The sequence below is a fragment of the Alternaria ventricosa genome (assembly GCF_023758065.1).
Source record: "Alternaria ventricosa strain BMP 2768 chromosome Unknown scaffold_21, whole genome shotgun sequence".
Taxonomy (NCBI): Eukaryota; Fungi; Ascomycota; class Dothideomycetes; order Pleosporales; family Pleosporaceae; genus Alternaria; species Alternaria ventricosa.
The window spans coordinates 49,904-62,600 of NW_026055701.1; the positions used below are offsets into that span (position 1 = coordinate 49,904).

Here is a 12,697-nt window from a genome sequence, read left to right on the forward strand (position 1 = left end):
GTGTGACCTGGCAAGCGACTACACCATGCACGCATCTCGTAACTCGCCTCAACTTCACAGCTCCAGGTGCTGCGATGAACACAGAAACAGATATACGAAGGAGAGAAGCGTCGACGCAACCAGTGCCTCGACACGCAGGGCGAAACAAATGTTCTCAGAATATCGTGCCAAAGTTCTCCTCAACCATGGGGAGCGGTTTCCTCGGGCTCGATGGTTTGCCGTTCTCGTCGGCTGTCTTCTTGTGGCGGAATGTGACTACAGTATGATTAGCGATGGACATTAAAACATTTAACAATCAAGACTTACATCCAACGAACAGACCCTTGCCCATCTGGACGTTGCGGTCCTGCATGGCCTCCAAAGCAGCCTGCTTCTCGTGTACCTCCTTGTATTTTGCCATATCGGCTTCGCTACCGAAATCGTCGAAGTATCCAGCATCTGTCTCACTGTCCAGTTCGGGTACGAAGGGTGCCTTCTGCTCTCTCAGCCTCGCCCAGTCAACCTCGGCGAAGTACTGATGGGCATGGATCTCGGAGATATTGCGGAAGCGGGTAGACTTGGAAGCCACGAGACGGATGATGAGGTCCCATGTGCGCTTCGAGAGGAAGTAGGATGGGTCTTCATAGACGGGCTTCCGGAGAACCTTCTTCCACTGCTTCAAGTTCTGCCAGGTCTCGTCTACTGTGGCACCGGCGAATGGAGGGTAGCCGGCCAGAGCCTCGAACAACATGCACCCCAAACTCCAGTAGTCTACTGTGTAATCGTACTCATCGCCCTTCAGCACTTCAGGTGCCATGTAATCGGGACTGCCAACGATACTCTTTGCGTAGTTGACGTCTCGCTCGCGAAGAGAGCGGTAGTTCTCTCGTCGCTGGGCTGCCGATCGCTCTTCGATAGGCCGGCCAAATGGCGAAATAACGTCGCTGACGGATTCGAGCTTGATGCGCATGGACTCAATCTTGGAGGGCGCAAGGATACCAGCTGCGAGACCAAAGTCGGTCAGCTTCACATGGCCGGTGCTGTCGATCAGGAAGTTTTCGGGCTTAAGATCGCGATGGATGTAGCCCAGCTGATGTAGCGAGTCGATACACGAGAACATTTCGGCAATGTAAAAGCGCGCATGCCGGTTGTGCAGAACACCGGTGTTGTTGAGAAGGGTTCGGAAGTCGCCTCCGGGGACGTATTCCTAGCAGATGTCAGTACACTGTTCAATGTTGGGTATTGATGCAGCTAACCATAGCAAGGTAGATGCTCTTGTCATCTTGAAAGGCGTAGAGCAGGCGGACCAGCCACTCGCTCTTAGCAGTGGTCAGGATATCGCGCTCCGTCAGGACGTGGCGAACCTCGTCCAGCTTGAACAGCAGCTTCTTGCTCATGACCTTCAGAGCGCACACCTCACGCGAGTCCTTCTTCTGGGCCAAGTAGACCTGCCCATAGCCACCCTGACCGACCTGTGTGAGGATCTGGAAGTCACCCTGCCTTAACCGGGTGCGTCGCTTGCGGAGGTTGGCACGCTCGCGGCCGAGGTACTGTGTGAGGGCATCGTTGTACTCTTCTTCGGGTGTGTCTGGAGGGGGAGGGTTTTGAGCCTTGAATTGGGTCAGGCGGCTCTGGCGGCTGTGTACGTAGGTGAGGAGGTCGTAGTAGTAGTCGAGGAAGTCTAGATAGTCATTAGCACTGGATGGCCGCGGTATAGGAGAGGCAGCCTACACAGCTGGGTCACGTTTGCCAGGCGCTTTACGGCTGGCTTTCTCGCCTTCTCGAGTTCTTCTGGGGAAAGACGCTGTGGACCGTTGATGTAGCGTGTCGATTGGCCGTCCTCGCGCGTCCTGTAGGGCTCCTGCCGCGACTGTGCTGCGTGTGTGAGGTAGCTCGACTCCTTCTGCAGGCCAGGGCGGCCACTCGGCGGCGTGTTCTCCTGGTTCGACTTGCGTGTGGGGCTGCCCGGGGCGAAACTGGGACTTTCCATGTTGGCGTAGTCAGCGCCATTGCTGCCAATCTGCAGTTTGTTGGGGGATGTGGGCGATCCGGGCTTCGTCTTGGAGGGCGAGCCCATAGTGGGCAGCAGCCGCATGGCATTCTCGAAGACGTGCGGCAGATCGAATGCGCCGGGCGGCTGGTGGTGTTTGCTTGGGCTGCCCTGGGGCGTCTGCTGCGGGCTCATAAAGGCCTCGCCCGTCGGGGTGCCTGGGCGGTCCATTGCGTTGTCGCGGATCTGGAGTGGAGGAGGAGGGGTGGGCATTTGGAAGCTGTCTCTGTTGCTGTCCTCCATGGCGCGATGGCAACTGGGCGACGGGGAAGGAGCGGTGGATGGCAGCAGCTAAGAGCCGTGAGGCGCAAGCAGGCACGAAGAAGCAAAGAGGCGGCAGTGGGGGCGCAAGCAATTGGCGATCGCAGTCATGCAGCGCAGTATCTCATACGATGTTGCGGTTTTACGGGTGCAGGGTGTATCGGGTCAGGTTTGTGTTGATGGCGGGGTGCATGTTTGGGGCTAGGTGGGCTCCGGGCAACGATGAATTCCAGGCATCCCGGGAAGTGGAGCCCAGATCGACGCAAGGGCTGCACATGCAAAAGTGACTATCCACAGAGATGCTGATGTTTATATGCCGCTGATCACCATGCTATGTACATATCCAGTCTGATGCCTCTTCACCCCAATTACGCACTTAGTGTGCAACACTCACCCAAACTCCCTACCCATCTGCAACGCCTCGACCGCCCTGCCAAGGCCATCGGTGTAAAACAATGATATCATAGCTTCGAAAATCGCATCCTGAGTCGAACCCCTCACGTCGCTCACGCCTGCTGAAAGTGGCCGTAGAGGTCAGTGACGTGCATGTTCTGGCGAGCGAGTAAATCAAGAAACGCTTGCCCCTGCATCATGCTCGGCATGAATCGTGTAGGTGGTGCTTCGATGAGCTGCTTACGACACATGGGGCAGGTAACTTTGTTCTTGTGTGTTCTGCACGTATCAAACTAGGTCATGTGAGCAAGCATCTGATATCTCCAAGCGACTGCCACTTACCCATTGACCTATGCAGAACTCTCCAAACGTGTGTCCACACGAGAGTTCAATGGCAATTTCTTCCTCTTCTGTAGGCGACACACGTGTAGCGGCATAGTCTTTCTGGCAAATGTCACAAGTCTTAGACGCTTTCTCTGGAAGCGTACTTGGTAGATGGCGCTGGAGACTATTTTTCAATTGCTCAATCTGGCGAGCGGTAGCAATGTTGGGATCGAATTGAGGCGGGTAGCGGCCCGCGATACGCGGCCGCACTTCTCTAGATCGATGCCTCATACGACTCAGCGGCGGCGCACGGGCAGCCGCTTCTTCTGCGTCAGACGACGTGCTGGAATGGGAGAGGTCAACCGAGTATCGTTCAAAGTTCCGGCGATTCGACGTGCGCGGGGATACGCTACGGTCTGAGCGGCGGCTTGGAACCTCGTGTGACGGCCACGGACGTTCAGGCAATCCAGAATACAGTGCCTCACCTGGGTGGATTGCTTGTTGAAGTGGCCGTCGCGGATGCTGAAAGCGGGCTTCCGGGGGTGCTACTGAATCCCGTGCTTCAGGGAAGCGTGTATTGTCAGTAGGCAGACTACCTGCCACCGCCCCGGCACTCGTTCTGTGATCGTGTCTTCGGTAATCATGGCCATGTCGGGAATTCGAAGGAGGCGCGGCATGTGGTGACCCTAGTAGCGGAAAGTTGTGACTCGGTGCTCCTAAATGATGGCGCAGCTGGTCACCCTGAGAAGTGACGCCGGGGTCGTAGAAAGCTTGGCCGGGATAAAGGTGCGGAGGCCCGTTCCAGGTTTGCGATGGTCTTTGAGGGTTTGTGAAGTGGTACGAGTGTGCATGAGGAGCATAGTAGTGGTGACGCATTCCAATAGGTGGCAAAGCTGGACATAATTGTGGGTGGCTGCTAGTAGACACATTCGGTGCATCCTGAGCCTGAGACATGGAAGGGCTGTTATTGGACATGTATGGATTTTGATACATCGTTGGAAGTTGTTGTTGGAACGGTGTATGCGCGGCCAGAAGCGGGGCAGTCAGCTCAGCATCTGAGTTTCGAGCGCCTATCCTATCGTGAACCCAGTGACCCGCGCCGTACTCAGACTCAGCCATACGATCAGTTCTGCAGATGTCTTGCACCCTTTCTCACGAGCTGTGTAGTTTCGTAAGCTGTGTCGATCGGTGGCGAGCAAAGGTCTGGAGGGACGCGGATGTTGACGATATCGTGTATCGATTGCGAACAACTGTCAGAATAACTCTGCCTTGATTGAGGCAGTCGTTGGGCAGAGGGGTTCGTCGTAGAAGGCTCGATCAGCGTCATGGGAGCCTTATCTGCGGCTAAGCAAGTACGTGCGGCCCAGCTGAAGCCGTGCTTCACGGACGGAGTAATGCAAAGGTGGAGTAGGCTTGGAGACACAATAGCAGGCTGCAAAAGGCAGCAGACAGCAGAGACAAACAGGAGTGTTTGTTGAGGCTGGAAACTGGGCCGTAGGTGAAGATGAGGGGTTATTAGCTCCATGTTACGTTGGCACGCTCGAAGGCGAGCGCCCAGCATGGATCGAAAGGATGGTGGAGACAGATCAGGTGCACTCCGACTTGACTCGCTACGTTAATCTAATATGGCCAGTCGTCGGAAGACGGAAAGCGCAGGGCACATGGTTCCAGGCGTCACGCAGCGACCTAGCTTCCAGACGTACTTGGTCGTTTGCCCTCATAGCTCTAGATCGTCAGTATCGAATGCAGGAGCCCTCATCATCACCCAATAATTCGGACCCTCAGCCGTACCCAGCGGCGCGATGCAGGCGGAAGTTTGGGTAGGGACAGGCTTTCGGTACGAGGTGTGTTTCACTCAACAGGGTGTGCCCGATAATGCCGAAGCTTTTGATCGGTGGCTATGCAGAGACTCCACTAGCCCGACCGGAGCGGCCAAAGCATATATATGCAGAAGGTGAGCCAGAGTCTCGAGCAGATGGCATAGACGCGGCCCTACAAGCGTCCTGCGCGAGGTGATGGGAAAAGTTGGAACAGTGGCTGGCCGGGGCTGTGGGACATGAGCGAGACGCCGCATCAGCGCAGACGAGGCGACGGAACGCTTGACGTTGCAATGCGGAAGTCATCACGGGCTAACCTTGGAATGCTGAGGCTTTGGCGCCGGCGTGCGGAAGGCGAGCGGCAGGAGAACATGGTGCTGAGCGGCGGTATTCTGAGCTGGCGGTACAGGTAAGCAGAAAATTCCTGCCGACCGCATTCTTTCATGCTCAGGTTTGCGTTCTTGGAGCCTTCATCCACTTTGGGCTTGGCACCCCGCCAGTCATGTGACGACGAGTTATGCCGCGGGAGAGACCGGAGGCAATTCCCGCGAGCATGAGGTCAGAGCTCGGAACGGCAGCATTTTGCGTCGCAGCAATTGTCCCAATTATCCATCTTCTGTCTTTTGACTTGCGACTTGCGCTCTAGTTCCGCTGCGCACACCATTAGCCAATTCGGCGTCTTCTCCACCCCCTCTCCCCATCCTGCCCCCCGCCAGCTGCTGCTGCTACCATGTTCCGAAGCGCAACGAAGCTCCGCGCCGCCGAGGCCGGAGCATTACGATCACTCGCACATGCAAAGGCCAGCCCCTCCTTCTGCTGTGCCCGTAGCACGCGTGCCCTCTCCACCACTCCCCGTACCCCGCTGAAGACGCAGAGCCTCTTCCAGCGCCGCCAGTTCAGCGTCACCAGCAGCATGGCCAACACGCGCACCGAAAGCGATGCCTTTGGCGAGATCCAGGTCCCGTCGGACAAGTACTGGGGCGCCCAGACGGAGCGCTCGCTCGAGAACTTCAAGATCAACCAGCCCCAAGACCGCATGCCGCCGCCCATTGTGCGCGCCTTCGGCATCCTCAAGGGCGCCGCTGCCACGGTCAACATGAAGTTTGGGCTGGACCCCAAGCTCGGCCAGGCGATCCAGCAGGCCGCTGAGGAGGTGGCCTCGCTGAAGCTGATCGACCACTTCCCCCTTGTCGTCTGGCAGACAGGTTCCGGCACCCAGTCCAACATGAACGCGAACGAAGTCATCTCCAACCGCGCCATTGAGATCCTCGGCGGCACCATGGGCAGCAAGAAGCCAGTCCACCCCAACGACCACGTCAACATGTCCGCCTCGTCCAACGACACCTTCCCCACCGTCATGCACATCGCCGCCGTTCTCGACTTCGAGGAGTCGCTCCTGCCTGCCCTCACCAGCTTGAGGGACGCGCTGAAGAAGAAGGCCGACCAGTGGGAGAGCTTGATCAAGATTGGCAGGACACATTTGCAGGATGCCACACCTCTGACCCTCGGCCAGGAGTTCTCTGGCTACGTACAGCAGCTCGACTTTGGCATTGAGCGGATAAAGACCTGTCTTCCGCGCCTCAAGATGCTGGCCCAGGGTGGAACCGCCGTCGGAACCGGTATCAACACTTTCAAGGGCTTCGCTGAGGACATTGCTTCGGAAGTCAGCAAGATGACCGGCAAGGACTTCGTCACCGCACCCAACAAGTTCGAGGCTCTCGCTGCCCACGATGCCATCGTCGAGGCCCACGGCCAGCTCAACACCCTCGCAACCTCGCTGTTCAAGATCGCCCAAGACATCCGTTTCCTCGGCTCCGGCCCCCGATGCGGTCTTGGTGAGCTGAAGCTACCGGAGAACGAGCCCGGTTCCTCCATCATGCCCGGAAAGGTGAACCCCACACAGTGCGAGTCCTTGACCATGGTCTGCGCGCAGGTCTTCGGTAACCAGGCCGCTACCACCTTCGCTGGATCTCAGGGTAACTTTGAGCTCAACGTCTTCAAGCCTGTCATGATCCGCAATCTGCTCCACAGCTCGCGTCTGCTCGCCGACGGCATGAGGAGTTTCGAGAAGAATCTCGTAGCTGGTCTTGAGGCTGATGAGAAGCGCATCAGCTCCATCATGAGCGAGAGGTGAGTTACTCTCCCTTAACCGTAGATTCATCACATAGCTAACTTGACACAGTCTCATGCTCGTTACCTGCCTCAACCCCGTCATCGGCTACGACGCCGCTAGCAAGACCGCCAAATACGCACATAAGAACAACCTCACGCTCAAGGAGGCTGCGCTCAAGCTCGAGGTCATCAGCGAGTCGGACTTTGACAAGTACGTCAGGCCCGAGCTTATGGTCAACCCCTCCGAGTACAAGCCCAAGAACTAGGCGCCGTGGTGGGAAGTAATTAGTAAAAATGTAAAATACAATACAATGCAGCTACATAAGCGTGGCGATGAGTCAGGTATCACTCATACTATCACGTCACCATCGTCCTTATGACACTGATATCGTCATCGTAATGCCAGTGTGGTGAAAAACTCTAGCTTCATGATGGGACATCACTTTGAGACGCTGATGAGCTTGGTCATGTCACTCTCATACGCATCGAGGTTTGAATCGGTTATAAGCATACCATGACATATCAGCTAAGCACCTTCTACAGTGCCCAACACATCACCCATTCCCCCTAGGGTTTCATGGATTCCTTTCACTCAGATTCTAGGATGCCAATTCAATTTGTGCATCTATATCCGTGGCATCACCCCCTGCCTATTGCAACTGCCGTCCCATGGACAATCGCACATCGTGATGACCCTAGGTTGACCATTCCATCTGCATTCCGGGTTCTGGCCTTCGCTGCATGTCGTCCACGGCAACTGAGGGGGCATGTTGATTTAGATGTTGGTTCAGATGCCGTTGTTGTGCTGGTCGCTGTACTTGTTGCTGGGCCTGTTGCTGCGCTTGTTGCTGAGCCTGTTGTTGCACTTGTTGCTGCCATTGCTGCTGCGTAGAATACTGACCCTGCTGTTGCGCCGGTCGATCAATCCGTTGTCGCTTCTCGGGCACTTGTCGAAAGAACGTGGGTTGCCCAGGTCCGGTGAGGTCAACAGTATCGGCGACTGGCTGGGTTCCTTGCCTACCTTCAGACACAGCGTCTTTTGCAAGTAGCAGAGCGTGCTGCATGTGCATGGCCTGTTGGAACGCTACCGGAGTGGGTGGTGTATTCGGTGGCCGGGTATCATGAGTCGGTCTGGGATGTGTCAGATTCGTCGCGGGTGGTGATGGATACGGTGACTGTGGTGCCGGTACTCGGGGAGGCTGTGCGCTCTCTGAGTCTTGAAGTAGGTGCTAGTCCAATTCATTAGTTTACGATTTAAAAGCAGACATCATGGAGATGACAACGTAGGTGCTTACGGGGAATACGTTGTCCTTAACAACCTTTTTGAGAGAGGTCTCTATGTTTTGTAAGTGCCCACCCCATCGCTCGTTCAGTACCCCAACATTATGGTTCACCTCGTCCCGGTGGTTTTGAATAGTCGTCTCGAGGGAAGCCGCGAGATGATTCCTAACAACAGCAAATTGCTCGTGGGTAACACAATTGGTGGTAATGTTTGTATGGACATCGCGCATCTTGTTGTAGTTCTCTTCCAATTCGCAGACCCTGTTGTTAAGTTTGAGAGATACAGCTGTATCGCGGTGCTTTTCCAATGCGACAAGTCGGTCTTTGCATTTTCCGAATGAGGCCAGTTCGTTCTTCAGTTGCAGATTGACTGTATCAACTTTATTCCGAAGGTTGTCGAGAGCGGAAGTAGCTGTTGTGGTAGTCGAAGGCGTCAAACTCGATGTTCGAATAGAGCCGAGAGCAACTTCCGAAACACCCAGGCGGACATTTAGAGAGTCGAGTCTGGTGACCATAGCCTGGGAAGCTTGCAGTGCCGCATCATGTGATTCTACAGCAGTCTCAAGCCCTTCGATGCGGTGGTTCAGGCCTTCCAGAAACTGTGGCTTTTCCATCGCATTTCCGAGCTCTTCGATACGCTGGGAGTTGCAGTCCAGAACTAGGGCGGTCTTTTCGATCGTTTCCGTGTGCTCGCGGGATTGTGCTTGCACGGTATCAACAGCGGTGGAGAGGTGAATTGTTGCAGTAGCGAGCTTTTCCGCCGTCTCGACTCTGAGGAGTTTCAGACCTTTGATCAAGGCGGTTTCGTGGCGATGCAAGGATTCTTGGGTATGAATCAATGCTGTCTTGAAGCGGTTTTCTAGGTCCTCTCTAAGCTCGAGAATGTCCTGACTGTAGGTATTGCCAGACTGTTCCAGCGATTTGATCTTCTGCGTGGACTCTAACACGAGTCGATCTGTCCTTTTGAACTTTGAGGTAGTGATAGTCTTGTGGGCACCAAGCTGGTTGGAGAGATCATTCAACTGTTGACCAACCTGGGTGATTGACTGTTGCGAAGCCTGGATTGTGGTCTCTAGTCGCTGGTTTCGATCCTTCTCAGCATTCAGTTCGTTTCGCAACTGTTGACCAACCTGGGTGATTGACTGTTGCGCAGCCTGGATCGTGGTCTCTAGTCGCTGGTTTCGATCCTTCTTAGCATCCAGTTCGTTTCGCAGCTGCTGATTCTGCACCTTCTGAGCATCGATATCGGTTTGCAGTCCTTGGTTATCCGCTTCGGACTTTACCTTAACGTCTTCGACAAGCTGTTTGAGATGCGTGATCTGCGTTTCGATGTCGTCCACCCGGCCGTTCAAGAACTTGAGTTTGCCATAGACGTAGTCGAAACTCTTTCTCACGACCCCAGTGACATTGTCAGTGTTGATCCATGGATAGACGGTGCGAGCAGGTTTGCCTGGAGTCTGCTCCTTGGTGTCGACTTTCATCATCGCAAGGTTCAGGGTTCGCGAGAGTTGCTTCCTGTAAAGATTGACGCTTCTTTGTAAGAAGAATTTGGACTTTTGCTTGCTGAATGCCGGGATGTCTGGAATAACTGGTTGGGAAAATGCGAATTTTTTCCTGGTCAAGCCGAGGTCGCAGTAAGAAGCCGCATCTTACGGAAGAAGACGTAATGCATAGGGCCATGGTCGACCCTCCCCACGGTAGCGATTCTCCGCTCTCCCGTACATGTATCAAACGTACCATGGAATGAATCCCTGCTTCCAAGCGAAAGCGTCCAATCATACGATGCGATGTCTATCGTTGCCACCAAGGTTGGAACGCTGGAAACGACAGCTCGACTTCTACTGTTTACCGCCACAAGCGAGCTGCACAAAGGCGTTCGACATCTCCAAAATAGGCACCGATAGCGAGAGCACTATAGCCGCAGCGACAAGACCATTAGGTATATGGTTGGAGAGCGAGCAAACTGTGACGTATCGGGCTGGAACTTTGCAGCCTGGTGGCGTTGTCTTGGGCTGTTTGCTTCATGACGGCGGAAGTATACTCGCCGAAACAGCAGAAGGGCCTCAGGAACAAACGTGAGGCCGGGGACGTCGTTCTTGTTTCCGTCCACCCAATCGCGAAATGCAGATGGAAGGTATGGACGCTGTTTTCCTCCAGGTGGGGTCGTGGGTAGAGACACCACTAGGCTGTACAGCTGCAGGCGCGTATGGTTCCGAAAAGATAGAATACTTGCTTTGACAGCCTGTCAACGTGGCCCCGTTGTAGCTAGGGCGTTCTTGGTGTTGCACGAAAGAGAAGATGGACGCGATAAAGATGGAGGCGAGGCGAGCACGAGGCGGTCCGATGCGGCGCTACTGGCACGCTAAGAAGAGCTGGCTTCGGCAGTCAGTTCGCGTGCATCTCCCCCGCCATTATCATGCCACCCACATGCTTTCAATTCAGCCCGCTATATGTACGCTTGACTGTATGGCCTTGCTGCAGTAATACCAAGGTCCTCGCTTTCCCATGTTTGTCAGCCCTGAGCCGTGCCGCCGTGGCGTTTCTGCGCCATGTCGCCTGGCTTGCCACTGCCTCGTCGGCTCAGGACGCCTGCCAATACCGTGCGCGAAAGCCTTTGGGCCATTACATGAATACGATGTGTCTCATCCATACACGTGCCGTTGATCTTCTCCAGGATCGTTAAATGAATTCCCGTTATCGTTATGCCGCGATTTGAGCTTCCCGCTGCTGCCTGCGTATTGTCAGAGCGCCTTCTCGTTCAGGAAACAGCCTTGTAAGAGAGGAAGCTCGCATCTGCGGGATTGTACCCGGCTAAAAGTAAGTGTGTTATACATACTGATATGTTGATGGGTTGGATCCAATGCACGAATAGTCCAGTACATGCAGACCCGGATGTTCGGCAGGTCCATCATCGCAAATCAGTTAGTCTTCAAATCATTACCCTGGTTGAACTATATCTCTGAAAACATATGTTTCACATCATCCCATCCAAGCAAGAAAAAGAATACCATGGAGTCTACGTTCACGTTGCGTCGCATATTCTGCATCTTCACATGTTCATGTGGGCTGCAGGATGTTCAGTCTTTCCTGGAACAAGGTAACACGACGGACTTCTGCATCGAAGGATGCTACGCTTAGACGGCTACAGACTGAAAAGTCACTGTCTTGGAGCTTTGTCCCAACAGCTTTCAATGTGGTACGGCATGACTCAACCTATCTATAGAATTTGCTCACAGACAGCCCTGCGAACCGGGAGTGAAGACCTCGCGGGGTCTACGAACGCTCAGGCGGTATTTTGCAAGACACTTTGGACCGATGTTGAACTCACCCGTTCAGGTTTGGGAGACGTACCAGACTCAGCGACGTCATGGCTCTCAGTCATGCAGCTGAGTACAGGCTTGCGAACAACTCGCCTTCACTGCTTGAACGGGCGACAGTCATGACTAGGACAAGACAATACTTAGGTGTTTCATTCTCACGTGCAAATGTCAACACTGGTATGCGGCCCGCTTCCTGAAAGCGGTATACGTGCTGGGCGCTGATGCCTGCCACCTGGCTTCTAGAAGGTGCAGCGTAGGCTTATTTCGCGAACTGCCGTAGCTTTAATTGCTATGCGTTACTAACAGAAACCACAGACCTAGACAGGAGCCTGGGCAGAAGATTGAGCATTCGTCGTCGGATCAATGTAATGGCTGTTGCTTTTTTGCAAGTTGTATCCCGTCAGCGTCCGTGGCTCTCTTCGCGGTTGATGAATCTCTTGTCTTCTCCAACAGGTACTGCCTGCAAGTGATACTTGCTCCACAGACTGAGTGTATTGGGGTTCATGCCACTGAGGATTCATAGTGCTCATGGATCCACCGACGCTTGCCCATGACCGGCCGTAGTCTCCGACATTGGCCGCTCGTACGAGTCGATTGCACGGTTGCTGTGCAGACAGGCAATCTCAGGTCAACCGAGAACTTGGTCTATGGATCTACAGGCGATACCATGCTAAGAACTTGGTAGTCCCCAGAAATTCTCCATGGGGGTGGGACCTTGAGCTCAAAGCTCGCGCAACTGAAGGCATAGCCATCATGAACAACGATCGTAGTCGGTAGCGGGCTTGCTACCCTCCTTCGGGTATGTCTCGATGATCATCATTACCAAGTGAGATTGGAGATAGCACTCCTTCATACTTCCGCATCATTCCCATTCGCTTCAGGTGCATCGCGTACACGAGGTCTACCGACGTTGTCATTCCACTTTCCAGCCTCACTAATGTGCTTCAGGGAGTACTTCCGCAAAACTTGCATCGCGCAACTCTTCTATCCACTGTTGTACGGCAAGATCGCCTAAACAGGCTACAGCTGTTTCCTAGCTTTCGAATTTCGCATCAATAGCAGGTCTCCATATCATGACGTTTCAGGCTAGAGAATGCTGCGCGGCTCTGCTCGGACCCCGGCTTCGTCCTACCCCAGAGACCCGCCAATCAAGACCCATC

General features: G+C 54.4%; 3 protein-coding genes across 3 annotated transcripts; 1 reads left to right on the forward strand and 2 right to left on the reverse strand.

The window, feature by feature from the left end:
* Positions 1 to 154: 154 nt before the first annotated feature.
* J4E93_009326 (uncharacterized protein) lies at positions 155 to 2,272 on the reverse strand (the record flags this gene model as incomplete). Its single annotated transcript, XM_049347219.1, has 4 exons — positions 155 to 255; positions 307 to 1,186; positions 1,236 to 1,660; positions 1,711 to 2,272. The coding sequence occupies 4 exons, from the start codon at positions 2,270 to 2,272 to the stop codon at positions 155 to 157; spliced, it is 1,968 nt and encodes a 655-aa protein (XP_049195487.1).
* A 3,282-nt stretch (positions 2,273 to 5,554) lies between these two features.
* J4E93_009327 (uncharacterized protein) lies at positions 5,555 to 7,202 on the forward strand (the record flags this gene model as incomplete). Its single annotated transcript, XM_049347220.1, has 2 exons — positions 5,555 to 6,954; positions 7,007 to 7,202. 2 exons carry the CDS (start codon positions 5,555 to 5,557, stop codon positions 7,200 to 7,202), a joined length of 1,596 nt encoding a protein of 531 aa, XP_049195488.1.
* Positions 7,203 to 8,183: 981 nt separating this feature from the next.
* On the reverse strand, positions 8,184 to 9,701 carry J4E93_009328 (uncharacterized protein; the record flags this gene model as incomplete). Its single annotated transcript, XM_049347221.1, has 1 exon — positions 8,184 to 9,701. The coding sequence occupies one exon, from the start codon at positions 9,699 to 9,701 to the stop codon at positions 8,184 to 8,186; it is 1,518 nt and encodes a 505-aa protein (XP_049195489.1).
* Positions 9,702 to 12,697: the final 2,996 nt, after the last annotated feature.